Source organism: Pseudopodoces humilis, chromosome 5, assembly GCF_049639895.1.
Source record: "Pseudopodoces humilis isolate 2021_Gansu_Grassland_sample_001 chromosome 5, ASM4963989v1, whole genome shotgun sequence".
In the NCBI taxonomy this organism is placed as follows: domain Eukaryota; kingdom Metazoa; phylum Chordata; class Aves; order Passeriformes; family Paridae; genus Pseudopodoces; species Pseudopodoces humilis.
The window spans coordinates 72,815,745-72,828,007 of record NC_142204.1 but is presented as its reverse complement, the minus strand read 5'-3'; the positions used below and the strand labels follow the sequence as shown (position 1 = coordinate 72,828,007).

The following is a 12,263-nucleotide window of genomic DNA, read 5'->3' as shown; positions in this document are numbered from 1 at the left end:
AGCCTGGGATAATTGATCTTCTGGATTGTTCTTTGGAGGCACAGAGCTGGGGGTGACACGGCTCTCTCGTTAGGGTGTTAATTAACCCCCACAGCCTGGGATAATTGATCTTCTGGATTGTTCCTTGGAGGAACAAAGCTGGGGGTGACATGGCTCTCCCGGGCTCGTTAGGGTGTTAATTAACCCCCGCAGCCTGGGATAATTGATCTTCTGGATTGTTCCTTGGAGGAACAAAGCTGGGGGTGACATGGCTCTCCCGGGCCTCGTTAGGGTGTTAATTAACCCCCACAGCCTGGGATAATTGATCTTCTGGATTGTTCCTTGGAGGAACAAAGCTGGGGGTGACATGGCTCTCCCGGGCTCGTTAGGGTGTTAATTAACCCCCACAGCCTGGGATAATTGATCTTCTGGATTGTTCTTTGGAGGCACAGAGCTGGGGGTGACATGGCTCTCTCGTTAGGGTGTTAATTAACCCCCGCAGCCTGGGATAATTGATCTTCTGGATTGTTCCTTGGAGGAACAAAGCTGGGGGTGACACAGCTCTCTCGTTAGGGTGTTAATTAACCCCTGCAGCCTGGGCTAATTGATCTTCTGGATTGTTCCTTGGAGGAACAGAGCTGGGGGTGACACAGCTCTCTCGTTAGGGTGTTAATTAACCCCTGCAGCCTGGGCTAATTGATCTTCTGGATTGTTCTTTGGAGGAACAGAGCTGGGGGTGACACGGCTCTCTCGTTAGGGTGTTAATTAACCCCTGCAGCCTGGGATAATTGATCTTCTGGATTGTTCCTTGGAGGAACAAAGCTGGGGGTGACACAGCTCTCTCGTTAGGGTGTTAATTAACCCCTGCAGCCTGGGATAATTGATCTTCTGGATTGTTCCTTGGAGGAACAAAGCTGGGGGTGACATGGCTCTCCCGGGCCTCGTTAGGGTGTTAATTAACCCCCACAGCCTGGGATAATTGATCTTCTGGATTGTTCCTTGGAGGAACAAAGCTGGGGGTGACATGGCTCTCCCGGGCTCGTTAGGGTGTTAATTAACCCCCACAGCCTGGGATAATTGATCTTCTGGATTGTTCTTTGGAGGCACAGAGCTGGGGGTGACATGGCTCTCTCGTTAGGGTGTTAATTAACCCCCGCAGCCTGGGATAATTGATCTTCTGGATTGTTCCTTGGAGGAACAAAGCTGGGGGTGACACAGCTCTCTCGTTAGGGTGTTAATTAACCCCTGCAGCCTGGGCTAATTGATCTTCTGGATTGTTCCTTGGAGGAACAGAGCTGGGGGTGACACGGCTCTCTCGTTAGGGTGTTAATTAACCCCTGCAGCCTGGGCTAATTGATCTTCTGGATTGTTCTTTGGAGGAACAAAGCTGGGGGTGACACAGCTCTCCCGGGCCTCGTTAGGGTGTTAATTAACCCCTGCAGCCTGGGATAATTGATCTTCTGGATTGTTCCTTGGATTGTTAGGTGGAAACTCCACGTGGGGGAAAGCCAACCTGACACAGGGAGCACGGCCCGAGGGGGATAACGGCACCTGGGAGCCGGATTTATGGACCAACAGGGACAGGAGTGACCAGGGACATGGTCAGCCAAGGACAGGAGTGACCAGGGACGTGGTCAGCCATGGACAACAGTGACCAGGGCTCATGGTCATCCATGGACAGGAGTGACCAGGGCTCAAAGTCCGGGATCCGCAGGGACCCACCGGAACCCACAGGAACCCACCAGAACCCTCAGGAACCCACCATAACCCTCAGGAACCCACAGGAACCCTCCAGAACCCTCAGAAACCCTCAGGAACCCACCAGGAACCCACAGGAACCCACAGGAACCCTCCAGAACCCTCAGAAACCCACAGGAACCCACCAGGACCCACAGGAACCCACCAGGAACCCACAGGAACCCAAAGGAACCCACCAGGACCCACAGGAACCCACCAGGAACCCACAGGAACCCAAAGGAACCCACCAGGACCCACAGGAACCCACAGGAACCCACAGGAACACAGCAGGACCCACAGGAACCCTCCAGAACCCTCAGGAACCCACAGGAACCCACAGGAACCCTCCAGAACCCACAGGAACCCACAGGAACCCACAGGAACCCTCCAGAACCCTCAGAAACCCACAGGAACCCACCAGGACCCACAGGAACCCACAGGAACCCACAGGAACACAGCAGGACCCACAGGAACCCTCCAGAACCCTCAGGAACCCACAGGAACCCACAGGAACCCTCCAGAACCCACAGGAACCCACAGGAACCCACAGGAACCCTCCAGAACCCTCAGAAACCCACAGGAACCCACCAGGAACCCACAGGAACCCACAGGAACCCTCCAGAACCCTCAGAAACCCACAGGAACCCACCAGGACCCACCAGGAACCCACAGGAACCCACAGGAACCCTCCAGAACCCTCAGAAACCCACAGGAACCCACCAGGAACCCACAGGAACCCACAGGAACCCTCCAGAACCCTCAGAAACCCACAGGAACCCACCAGGACCCACAGGAACCCACAGGAACCCACAGGAACACAGCAGGACCCACAGGAACCCTCCAGAACCCTCAGAAACCCACAGGAACCCACCAGGACCCACAGGAACCCACAGGAACCCACAGGAACCCACAGGAACCCACCAGGACCCACAGGAACCCACAGGAACCCACAGGAACCCACAGGAACCCTCAGAAACCCACAGGAACCCACCAGGAACCCACAGGAACCCACAGGAACCCTCCAGAACCCTCAGAAACCCACAGGAACCCTCCAGAACCCTCAGGAACCCACAGGAACCCACCAGGACCCACAGGAACCCACAGGAACCCACAGGAACCCACCAGGACCCACAGGAACCCACAGGAACCCACAGGAACCCACAGGAACCCTCAGAAACCCACAGGAACCCACCAGGACCCACAGGAACCCACAGGAACCCACAGGAACACAGCAGGACCCACAGGAACCCTCCAGAACCCTCAGAAACCCACAGGAACCCACCAGGAACCCACAGGAACCCAAAGGAACCCACCAGGACCCACAGGAACCCACAGGAACCCACAGGAACACAGCAGGACCCACAGGAACCTTCCAGAACCCACAGGAACCCACAGGAACCCACAGGAACCCCCCAGGACCCCCCAGGACCCACCGGCAGTCGCGGGCCGCGCCGGCTCACCTGCGGCAGATGGCGTACATGCGGTTGACGGTGGAGATGCGGAAGGGCTCGTTCTTGGAGCGCGTCAGGCTGCTGCTCAGCGTGCCCAGCCCCAGGCGCTGGTAGTCCCGGCAACAGGCGCGCTCCACCACGTGCGTCATGGTCATCTTCTCCGACGGCCTCACCGTGCTGCCGGGCGTCAGCGTGCTCCTGTCCAGCTCCTCGGACACTGCGGGGACGCGGCGGCGCTGGGCACGGTGTCCTGGAGCCCCGACCGACCACCCTCCCTCCGTGCTGGGGTCGCTGCCCAACTGTCACCCCGAAAGCTTTGGAGCTTGGGGACACCGCTTCTGAAGAACTGTCCCCGGACAGTAACTACAAACATGGATAGGTGTGCATTGCTTGGTGACACTTCTGATGGACACCTCTCATGGTCAGTGTGCTTGGAAAGGTGTTGTTAACTACAAACATGGATAGGTGTCACACATCTCCTGATGGACACCTCTCATGGTCAGTGTTGATGGAAAGGTGTTATTAACTACAAACATGGATAGGTGTGCATTGCTTGGTGACACTTCTGATGGACACCTCTCATGGTCACTGTTGATGGAAAGGTGTTACTAACTACAAACATAGATAGGTGTCACACATCTCCTGATGGACACCTCTCATGGTCAGTGTGCTTGGAAAGGTGTTGTTAACTACAAACATAGATAGGTGTCACACATCTCCTGATGGACACCTCTCATGGACAGGTGTGCATTGCTTGGTGACACTTCTGATGGACACCTCTCATGGTCAGGGTGGTTGGAAAGGTGTTGTTAACTACAAACATGGATAGGTGTCACACATCTCCTGATGGACACCTCTCATGGTCAGTGTTGATGGAAAGGTGTTGTTAACTACAAACATAGACAGGTGTCACACACCTCCTGATGGACACCTCTCATGGACACCTCATGGTCAGTGTGGTTGGAAAGGTGTTGTTAACTACAAACATGGATAGGTGTCACACACCTCCTGATGGACACCTCTCATGGACAGGTGTGCATTGCTTGGTGACACTTCTGATGGACACCTCATGGTCAGTGTTGATGGAAAGGTGTTACTAACTACAAACATAGACAGGTGTCACACATCTCCTGATGGACACCTCTCATGGTCAGTGTGGTTGGAAAGGTGTTGTTAACTACAAACATAGACAGGTGTCACACATCTCCTGATGGACACCTCGTGGTCAGTGTTGATGGAAAGGTGTTGTTAACTACAAACATGGATAGGTGTCACACATCTCCTGATGGACACCTCGTGGTCAGTGTGGTTGTGTTATCCTGACCACCCAATCCCTGGCCGTGGTCAGAAAGCCGTAAATGGTGAGAGGAGAAATAAAGTTCACTTCTTCTTCTTCTTCACCATCTCCTGAGCTGAGTCCGTGTGACTGATTCCGTGTCTGACAGCAACACCCGGCCACCACCGGGGTCAGCCCTGGGAACCCCCACCCACCAGACCACGAGCTCTGGTCACTTCTGTCCTTGGATGTCCCCACCGCAGGGACAGTGTCACCTCTCCCTGTCCCCAGCACGGTGACAGTGTCACCTCTCCCTGTTCCCACCGCAGGGACAGTGTCACCTCTCCCTGTTCCCACCGCAGGCACAGTGTCACCTCTCCCTGTTCCCAGCACGGTGACAGTGTCACCTCTCCATTACCAACACGGTGACAGTGTCACCTCTCCCTGTCCCCAGCACAGGGACAGTGTCACCTCTCCCTGTCCCCAGCACGGTGACAGTGTCACCTCTCCATTACCAACACGGTGACAGTGTCACCTCTCCCTGTTCCCAGCACGGTGACAGTGTCACCTCTCCCTGTCCCCAGCACGGTGACAGTGTCACCTCTCCATTACCAGCACGGTGACAGTGTCACCTCTCCCTGTCCCCAGCACAGGGACAGTGTCACCTCTCCCTGTCCCCAGCACGGTGACAGTGTCACCTCTCCATTACCAGCACGGTGACAGTGTCACCTCTCCCTGTCCCCAGCACAGGGACAGTGTCACCTCTCCCTGTCCCCAGCACGGTGACAGTGTCACCTCTCCATTACCAGCACGGTGACAGTGTCACCTCTCCCTGTCCCCAGCACGGTGACAGTGTCACCCCACCCTGTCCCCAGCACGGTGACAGTGTCACCTCTCCATTACCAGCACGGTGACAGTGTCACCTCTCCCTGTCCCCAGCACGGTGACAGTGTCACCTCTCCATTACCAGCACGGTGACAGTGTCACCTCTCCCTGTCCCCAGCACGGTGACAGTGTCACCCCACCCTGTCCCCAGCACGGTGACAGTGTCACCTCTCCCTGTCCCCAGCACGGTGACAGTGTCACCCCACCCTGTCCCCAGCACGGAGACAGTGTCACCTCTCCCCACCTGAGATCTCGTCCTCGTTGTCCTCGGGGAAGTTGTGGCTGCCGCGCTGTTCCCAGGCGGGCGGGGTGTACTTCTTGCGGGTGACGTACTGCCGGCCGATGGTCCTCTTGGCGTTCTTCACCAGGTTCTTGGACAGCGTCCTGGGGACACGGGGACGGCGCTGTCACCCGGCCACCGCCGCTCCCGGGGGGTTTGGGCTGTTGGGGACCCCCCTGGCAGGAGCAGGGCCCCCCCTCGGGACCCCCGGGGACGCGGCCGGATCGGAACCGGCGGCCACACGGGAGGGGAGATCCAAAGCACAGCGAGGGACGGGGATCCAGCACGGGGATCCAGCACGGGGATCCAGCACGGGGATCCAGCACAGGAACCCAGCTCAGGGATCCACCACGGGGATCCAGCTCAGGGATCCAGCCCAGGGAACCACCACGGGGATCCAGCACAGGAACCCAGCTCAGGGATCCAGCCCGGGGATCCAGCACGGGGATCCAGCCCGGGGATCCAGCACAGGAACCCAGCTCAGGGATCCACCACGGGGATCCAGCACGGGGATCCAGCACAGGGATCCAGCACGGGGATCCACCACAGGAACCCAGCTCAGGGATCCAGCCCGGGGATCCACCATGGGGATCCAGCCCAGGGAACCACCACGGGGATCCACCACGGGGATCCACCACAGGGATCCAGCACAGGAACCCAGCCCAGGGATCCAGCCCGGGGATCCAGCACGGGGATCCAGCACGGGGATCCAGCACAGGGATCCAGCACGGGGATCCACCACAGGAACCCAGCTCGGGGATCCAGCCCGGGAATCCAGCACAGGGATCCAGCACAGGGATCCAGCACAGGGATCCAGCACGGGAATCCAGCCCAGGAAACCACCACGGGGATCCACCACAGGAACCCAGCTCAGGGATCCACCACGGGGATCCACCACAGGGATCCAGCCCAGGGAACCACCACAGGGATCCAGCACAGGGATCCACCACGGGGATCCACCACGGGGATCCAGCACAGGAACCCACCACGGGGATCCGCCACGGGGATCCACCACAGGGATCCACCATGGGGATCCACCACGGGGATCCAGCACAGGAACCCAGCACAGGGATCCAGCACAGGAATCCAGCACAGGGATCCACCATGGGGATCCACCACGGGGATCCAGAACAAGGATCCAGCTCAGGGATCCAGCACAGGGATCCAGCACAGGGACCCGGGGATCCATGGTAGGGTCGTTGCCAGCCAAGCCTGGGCTCAGGGCTGCAGCCAACACTGCAGGACAATGTCCCCATGTCACCCAGCACTGCAGGACAATGTCCCCATGTCACCCAGCGCTGCAGGACAATGTCCCCATGTCACCCAGCACTGCAGGACAATGTCCCTGAGCCACCTAGCGCTGCAGGACAATGTCCCTGAGTCACCCAGCACTGCAGGACAATGTCCCCATGTCACCCAGCACTGCAGGACAATGTCCCTGAGTCACCCAGCACTGCAGGACAATGTCCCCATGTCACCCAGCACTGCAGGACAATGTCCCCATGTCACCCAGCACTGCAGGACAATGGAATCACTGGGAGGGATTTTGGGGACAGGGACAATGACTGGAGTCACTGGGAGGGATTTTGGGGACAGGGACAATGACTGGAGTCACTGGGAGGGATTTTGGGGACAGGGACAATGACTGGAGTCACTGGGAGGGATTTTGGGGACAGGGACAATGACTGGAGTCACTGGGAGGGATTTTGGGGACAGGGACAATGACTGGAGTCACTGGGAGGGATTTTGGGGACAGGGACAATGACTGGAGTCACTGGGAGGGATTTTGGGGACAGGGACAATGACTGGAGTCACTGGGAGGGATTTTCCAGCCCTGAGGATTCTCTGATCCCCAGGCCGGCTCCGAGCGAGGCGGGCTCAGCTCCCCGTGCCCCGCTCCTGGGTGACTCCTGGGTGACTCCTGGGTGACTCCTGGGTGACACCGGGGGACAGGAGGGGTGTCCCTGAGCACTGAGGTGTTCCCGGGTGTCACCCCCTGTCCTGTCCTGTCACCTGAGCGAGGGGTTCTTGTCCTTGGCCTTGGGCTGCATGGCCTGCTTGGGGGACTGGCCCGCGGTGAAGGCGAAGGTGCCGCGCACGTGCTGGGGGTAGCGCAGCTTGTGCAGATGTTTCCGGAAGATCTCGGCGCTGTCCGAGGCCACCTCCTCGTCAAAGGCGATCTTCAGCAGCTGTGGGGACACCGGGGAGGTGACACCGGGGAGGTGACAGCGGGGAGGTGACAGGGGACAGAGGATGGAGCCAGCCGGGAGCGGCGGGGCCCTCGCTGCGTTCCCGTCCCCCCGAGCCCCGAGTGCCGCTCCTCCCGCGGGGGCTGCGGCTCCGGGAGCTCTGTCCCAGCTCAAAGGTCACCAAGTGTCACCAGGTGGCACCAGATGTCACCCAAATGTCACCAAGTGTCACCAGATGTCACCCAAATGTCAACAGATGACGCCCAAATGTCACCAAATATCCTCAAAACGTCACCAAACGTCACCAGATGTCACCAAGTGTCACCAAGTGTCACCAAGTACCCTCAAAATGTCACCAAATGTCCCATCCCTGGTGGTCCCCACCCTCAATGATCCACAGGGGTTGTGCTGTGATGTCCCCAAATGTCCCCAAATGTCCCCAAATGTCCCCAAATGTCCCATCCCTGGTGGTCCCCAGCCTCAGTGACCCATGGGGGTTGTGCTGTGATGTCCCCAGCTGTCCCCAGGTGTTCCCAGCTGTCCCCAGGTGTGTCCCCAGGTGCCCCAGGTGTGTCCCCAGGTGTCCCCAGCTGTCCCCAGCTGTCCCAGGTGTGTCCCCAGCTGTCCCCAGCTGTCCCAGGTGTGTCCCCAGGTGTCCCCAGCTGTCCCCAGCTGTCCCCAGGTGTGTCCCCAGCTGTCCCCAGCTGTCCCAGGTGTGTCCCCAGCTGTCCCCAGCTGTCCCCAGCTGTCCCAGGTGTCCCCAGATGTCACCTGGAAGGTGCAGGAGCGCAGCTGCAGTCCCTCCTGGATGAACTGATCCGCCTGTGCCTGGACGCTGATCTTCTTCTCCTTGGTGAGCGCGGCGATGGGGAAGGACCGGATCACCACCTGCTCCCCCACTGGGCAGGGGACACAGCGGGTCACAGCCAGCCTGCCCTGGGGACCGTCCCACCGGGGGACAGGGGACAGGGGACAGGGGACAGGGGACACAGCGGGTCACAGCCAGCCTGCCCTGGGGACCGTCCCACCGGGGGACAGGGGACAGGGGACAGGGGACATGGGACAGCACCAGTCACAGCCAGCCTGCCCTGGGGACCGTCCCACCGGGGGACAGGGGACAGGGGACAGGGGACAGGGGACACCACCAGTCACACCCAACCTGCCCTGGCCACCGGGACTGTCCCTCCATGGCCCAGGGGACACAGCAGCCAGGAACAGAGCCCCGGATCCCCGGGATCACTGATCCTCTGGGGATCACTGATCCTGATCCTCTGGGGATCACTGATCCTGATCCCTGGGGATCACTGATCCTGGATCCCTGGGGATCACTGATCCTGATCCCTCTGGGGATCACTGATCCTGATCCTCTGGGGATCACTGATCCTGATCCTCTGGGGATCACTGATCCTGATCCTCTGGGGATCACTGATCCTGGATCCCTGGGGATCACTGATCCTGGATCCCTGGGGATCACTGATCCTGATCCCTGGGGATCACTGATCCTGATCCTCTGGGGATCACTGATCCTGGATCCCTGGGGATCACTGATCCTGATCCTCTGGGGATCACTGATCCTGGATCCCTGGGGATCACTGATCCTGGATCCCTGGGGATCACTGATCCTCTGGGGATCACTGATCCTGATCCTCTGGGGATCACTGATCCTGATCCTCTGGGGATCACTGATCCTGGATCCCTGGGGATCACTGATCCTGATCCTCTGGGGATCACTGATCCTCCTTCCCAAGGATCCCTGACCTCCCCCCACCCCCAGGGACCCCTGACCAGATCCCATCCCCAGGGACCCCTGACCAGATCCCATCCCCAGGGACCCCTGACCATCCCCTGATCCCCAGGGACCCCTGACCAGATCCCATCCCCAGGGACCCCTGACCATCCCCTGATCCCCAGGGACCCCTGACCCCCCCCATGCCCCCCCGGGGTGTCCGGGGCCGTTTCCCGAGGCTCGGCCCCTCACCCAGGGGGTCCGTGGGGGTCCCCTTGAAGATGATCCTGTAGGTGGTGAGGAACACGGCCCCCTCGGCGGGGAGCAGGGGGGGTCCCCCGGCGCTGCCCCCCGCCGCCTCCTCGCGCCCGTCGGGCATCAGGTACACGCGGAGCCCCTCCAGCACGCACTCCTCCCCCAGCAGCAGCGCGGGCCGCAGCAGCTTGGGCTGGGGGAACAACGGGGGGCTCGTGGGGAGGGTCCCGGAGCCCCCCAGGACCCCCTCCCAGCCCCGAGGGGCGTCCCCACCTTCTGGATGGGAGGGAGCCGCTTGCTCTCCCTGTGCACGGCGTCCAGGGTCTCGATGTGCATCTGCACGATGTCTGTGGCACAGGGAGTGAGTTCTGCGCTAATCCCACCTGTCCTGCCCCAAATCCCACCTGTCCTGCCCCAAATCCCACCTGTCCTGACCCAAATCCCACCTGTCCTGACCCAAATCCCACCTGTCCTGACCCAAATCCCACCTGTCCTGCCCCAAATCCCACCTGTCCTGACCCAGATCCCACCTGTCCTGACCCAAATCCCACCTGTCCTGCCCCAAATCCCACCTGTCCTGTCCCAAATCCCACCTGTCCTGTCCCAAATCCCACCTGTCCTGCCCCAAATCCCACCTGTCCTGTCCCAAAATCCCACCTGTCCTGTCCCAAAATCCCACCTGTCCTGCCCAAATCCCACCCAAATCCCACCTGTCCTGTCCCAATCCCACCTGTCCTGTCCCCAAATCCCACCTGTCCTGACCCAAACCCCTCCCAAACCCCATCCTAACCCCACCCAAACCCCTCCCAAACCCCACCCAAACCCCACCGGCCCCACCCAAACCCCACCTGCCCCACCCAAACCCCTTCCAAACCCCACCCAAACCCCACCCGCCCTGTCCCCAACCCCCCCAGTTCCCGCTGTCCCCCGCTGTCCCCCGCTGTCCCCCGCAGCCCCGGTGTCCTCACCCGGGATCATGACGTGCAGCCCCTTGAGGTGCTCGTTGGTGACGCCGCTCTCGGTGCACACCTTGTCCACGAAGCGGTTGATGAACCTCACCACCGAGTTGGCCACGTCCGAGCTCTCGGCGTCCTCGAAGCCGCTCTCGGTGTCGTAGCTCTCGGCCACGCTGCCCGCGATGCTTCCCGAGGGAAACGGGAGCGGGTCAGCCCGGGACAGGCGGGCTGGGAACAGCCGGGCTGGGAACAGCCCCACCAGGGACAGCCGGGCTGGGAACAGCCCCACCAGGGACAGCCCCACCAGGGACAGCCCCACCAGGAACAGCCAGGCATGGAACAACCAGGCTGGGAACAGCCCCACCAGGAACAGCCGGGCTGGGAACAGCCCCAGCCAGGAACAGACAGGCAGGGAACAGCCGGGCAGGGAACAGCCGGGTGTGGAACAACCCCACAAGGAACAGCCGGGCATGGAACAGCCCTCCAAGGAACAGCCAGGCTGGGAACAGCCAAGGCCGGGAACAGCCCCACAAAGAACAGCCCAGCCAGGGACAGCCCCACAAGGAACAGCTGGGCCGGGAACAGCCCCACCAGGAGCAGCCCCACCAGGAACAGGCGGGCTGGGAACAGCCTCACAAGGAACAGCTCAGCCAGGAACAGCCAGGGGCACTCCCAGCATGGACCTGTGAGAGCTTCCACTCCTGATGAAAACCCCGGAGAGCTCCCACTCCAGATCTGATCCCAGGAGAGCTCCTGCCCCTGATCCGATCCCAGGAGAGCTCCCACTCCTGATCCGATCCCAGGAGAGTTCCTGCCCCTGATCCGATCCCAGGAGAGCTCCCACTCCAGATCTGATCCCAGGAGAGCTCCCACTCCTGCCAGGAGTCCCAGCCTGCTCCCACTCCCAGAACCCGCCCCGGGCACCTCAATCCCGACACGATCCCGACACGATCCCGACACGATCCCGACACGATCCCGACACGATCCCAACACAATCTTGACACGATCCCGACACGATCCCGACACGATCCCGACACGATCCCGACACGATCCCGACACGATCCCGACACGATCCCGACACGCTCCCGACACGATCCCGACACGATCCCGCAATCCCAGCGTGGCTGGGGCTGGAAAGAACCCTCGGAGCCACCCGCAGCCAGCAGGGCCATCCCCCCCGGCTGTCCCCGGGTGTCCCCTGGGTCACCTGTTGGTGACGAAGCTGTTGCTGACGCTCTCCACGTCGCCCAGGCCGGAGCTGCGGAGCAGGCGGTTCTTGCTGGTGTCCAGGGGCAGCAGCAGGTAGCTCATCCTGTTGGCGTAGTGGATGGCCTGGCTGAACACCGTGCTCTCCTCCTTCTGGATCAGCTCCTGCTGCTTCTCCCGGCTCATGGTGGGCCACAGCCGCAGCTGCTCCGACGCGATCTCCAGAGCCGATTTGGCCTCCTGAGGCTCCTCCGCGCTCTCCTGGGGAGGGGAAGGAGATGGGGGTTGTCTGCAGGGATCCCACTGGGATCTCCCAGAACTGG

The 12,263-nt window shown here is 60.6% G+C and overlaps 1 protein-coding gene across 3 annotated transcripts in view; it reads right to left on the bottom strand.

The window, feature by feature from the left end:
• Positions 1-12,263, bottom strand: part of SBF1 (SET binding factor 1) — a 103,097-nt gene that overhangs the window by 17,747 nt on the left and 73,087 nt on the right. For all 3 annotated transcript variants that reach the window (XM_088055193.1, XM_088055195.1, XM_088055196.1), the window contains exons 19-26: positions 11,942-12,201; positions 10,747-10,919; positions 10,052-10,125; positions 9,776-9,971; positions 8,569-8,696; positions 7,622-7,797; positions 5,573-5,712; positions 3,177-3,384 (exon numbers count right to left, since the gene is read on the bottom strand). In XM_088055193.1, coding sequence (XP_087911319.1) covers positions 3,177-3,384; positions 5,573-5,712; positions 7,622-7,797; positions 8,569-8,696; positions 9,776-9,971; positions 10,052-10,125; positions 10,747-10,919; positions 11,942-12,201 — 1,355 coding nt within the window. The remainder of the gene's footprint in view (positions 1-3,176; positions 3,385-5,572; positions 5,713-7,621; positions 7,798-8,568; positions 8,697-9,775; positions 9,972-10,051; positions 10,126-10,746; positions 10,920-11,941; positions 12,202-12,263) is intronic.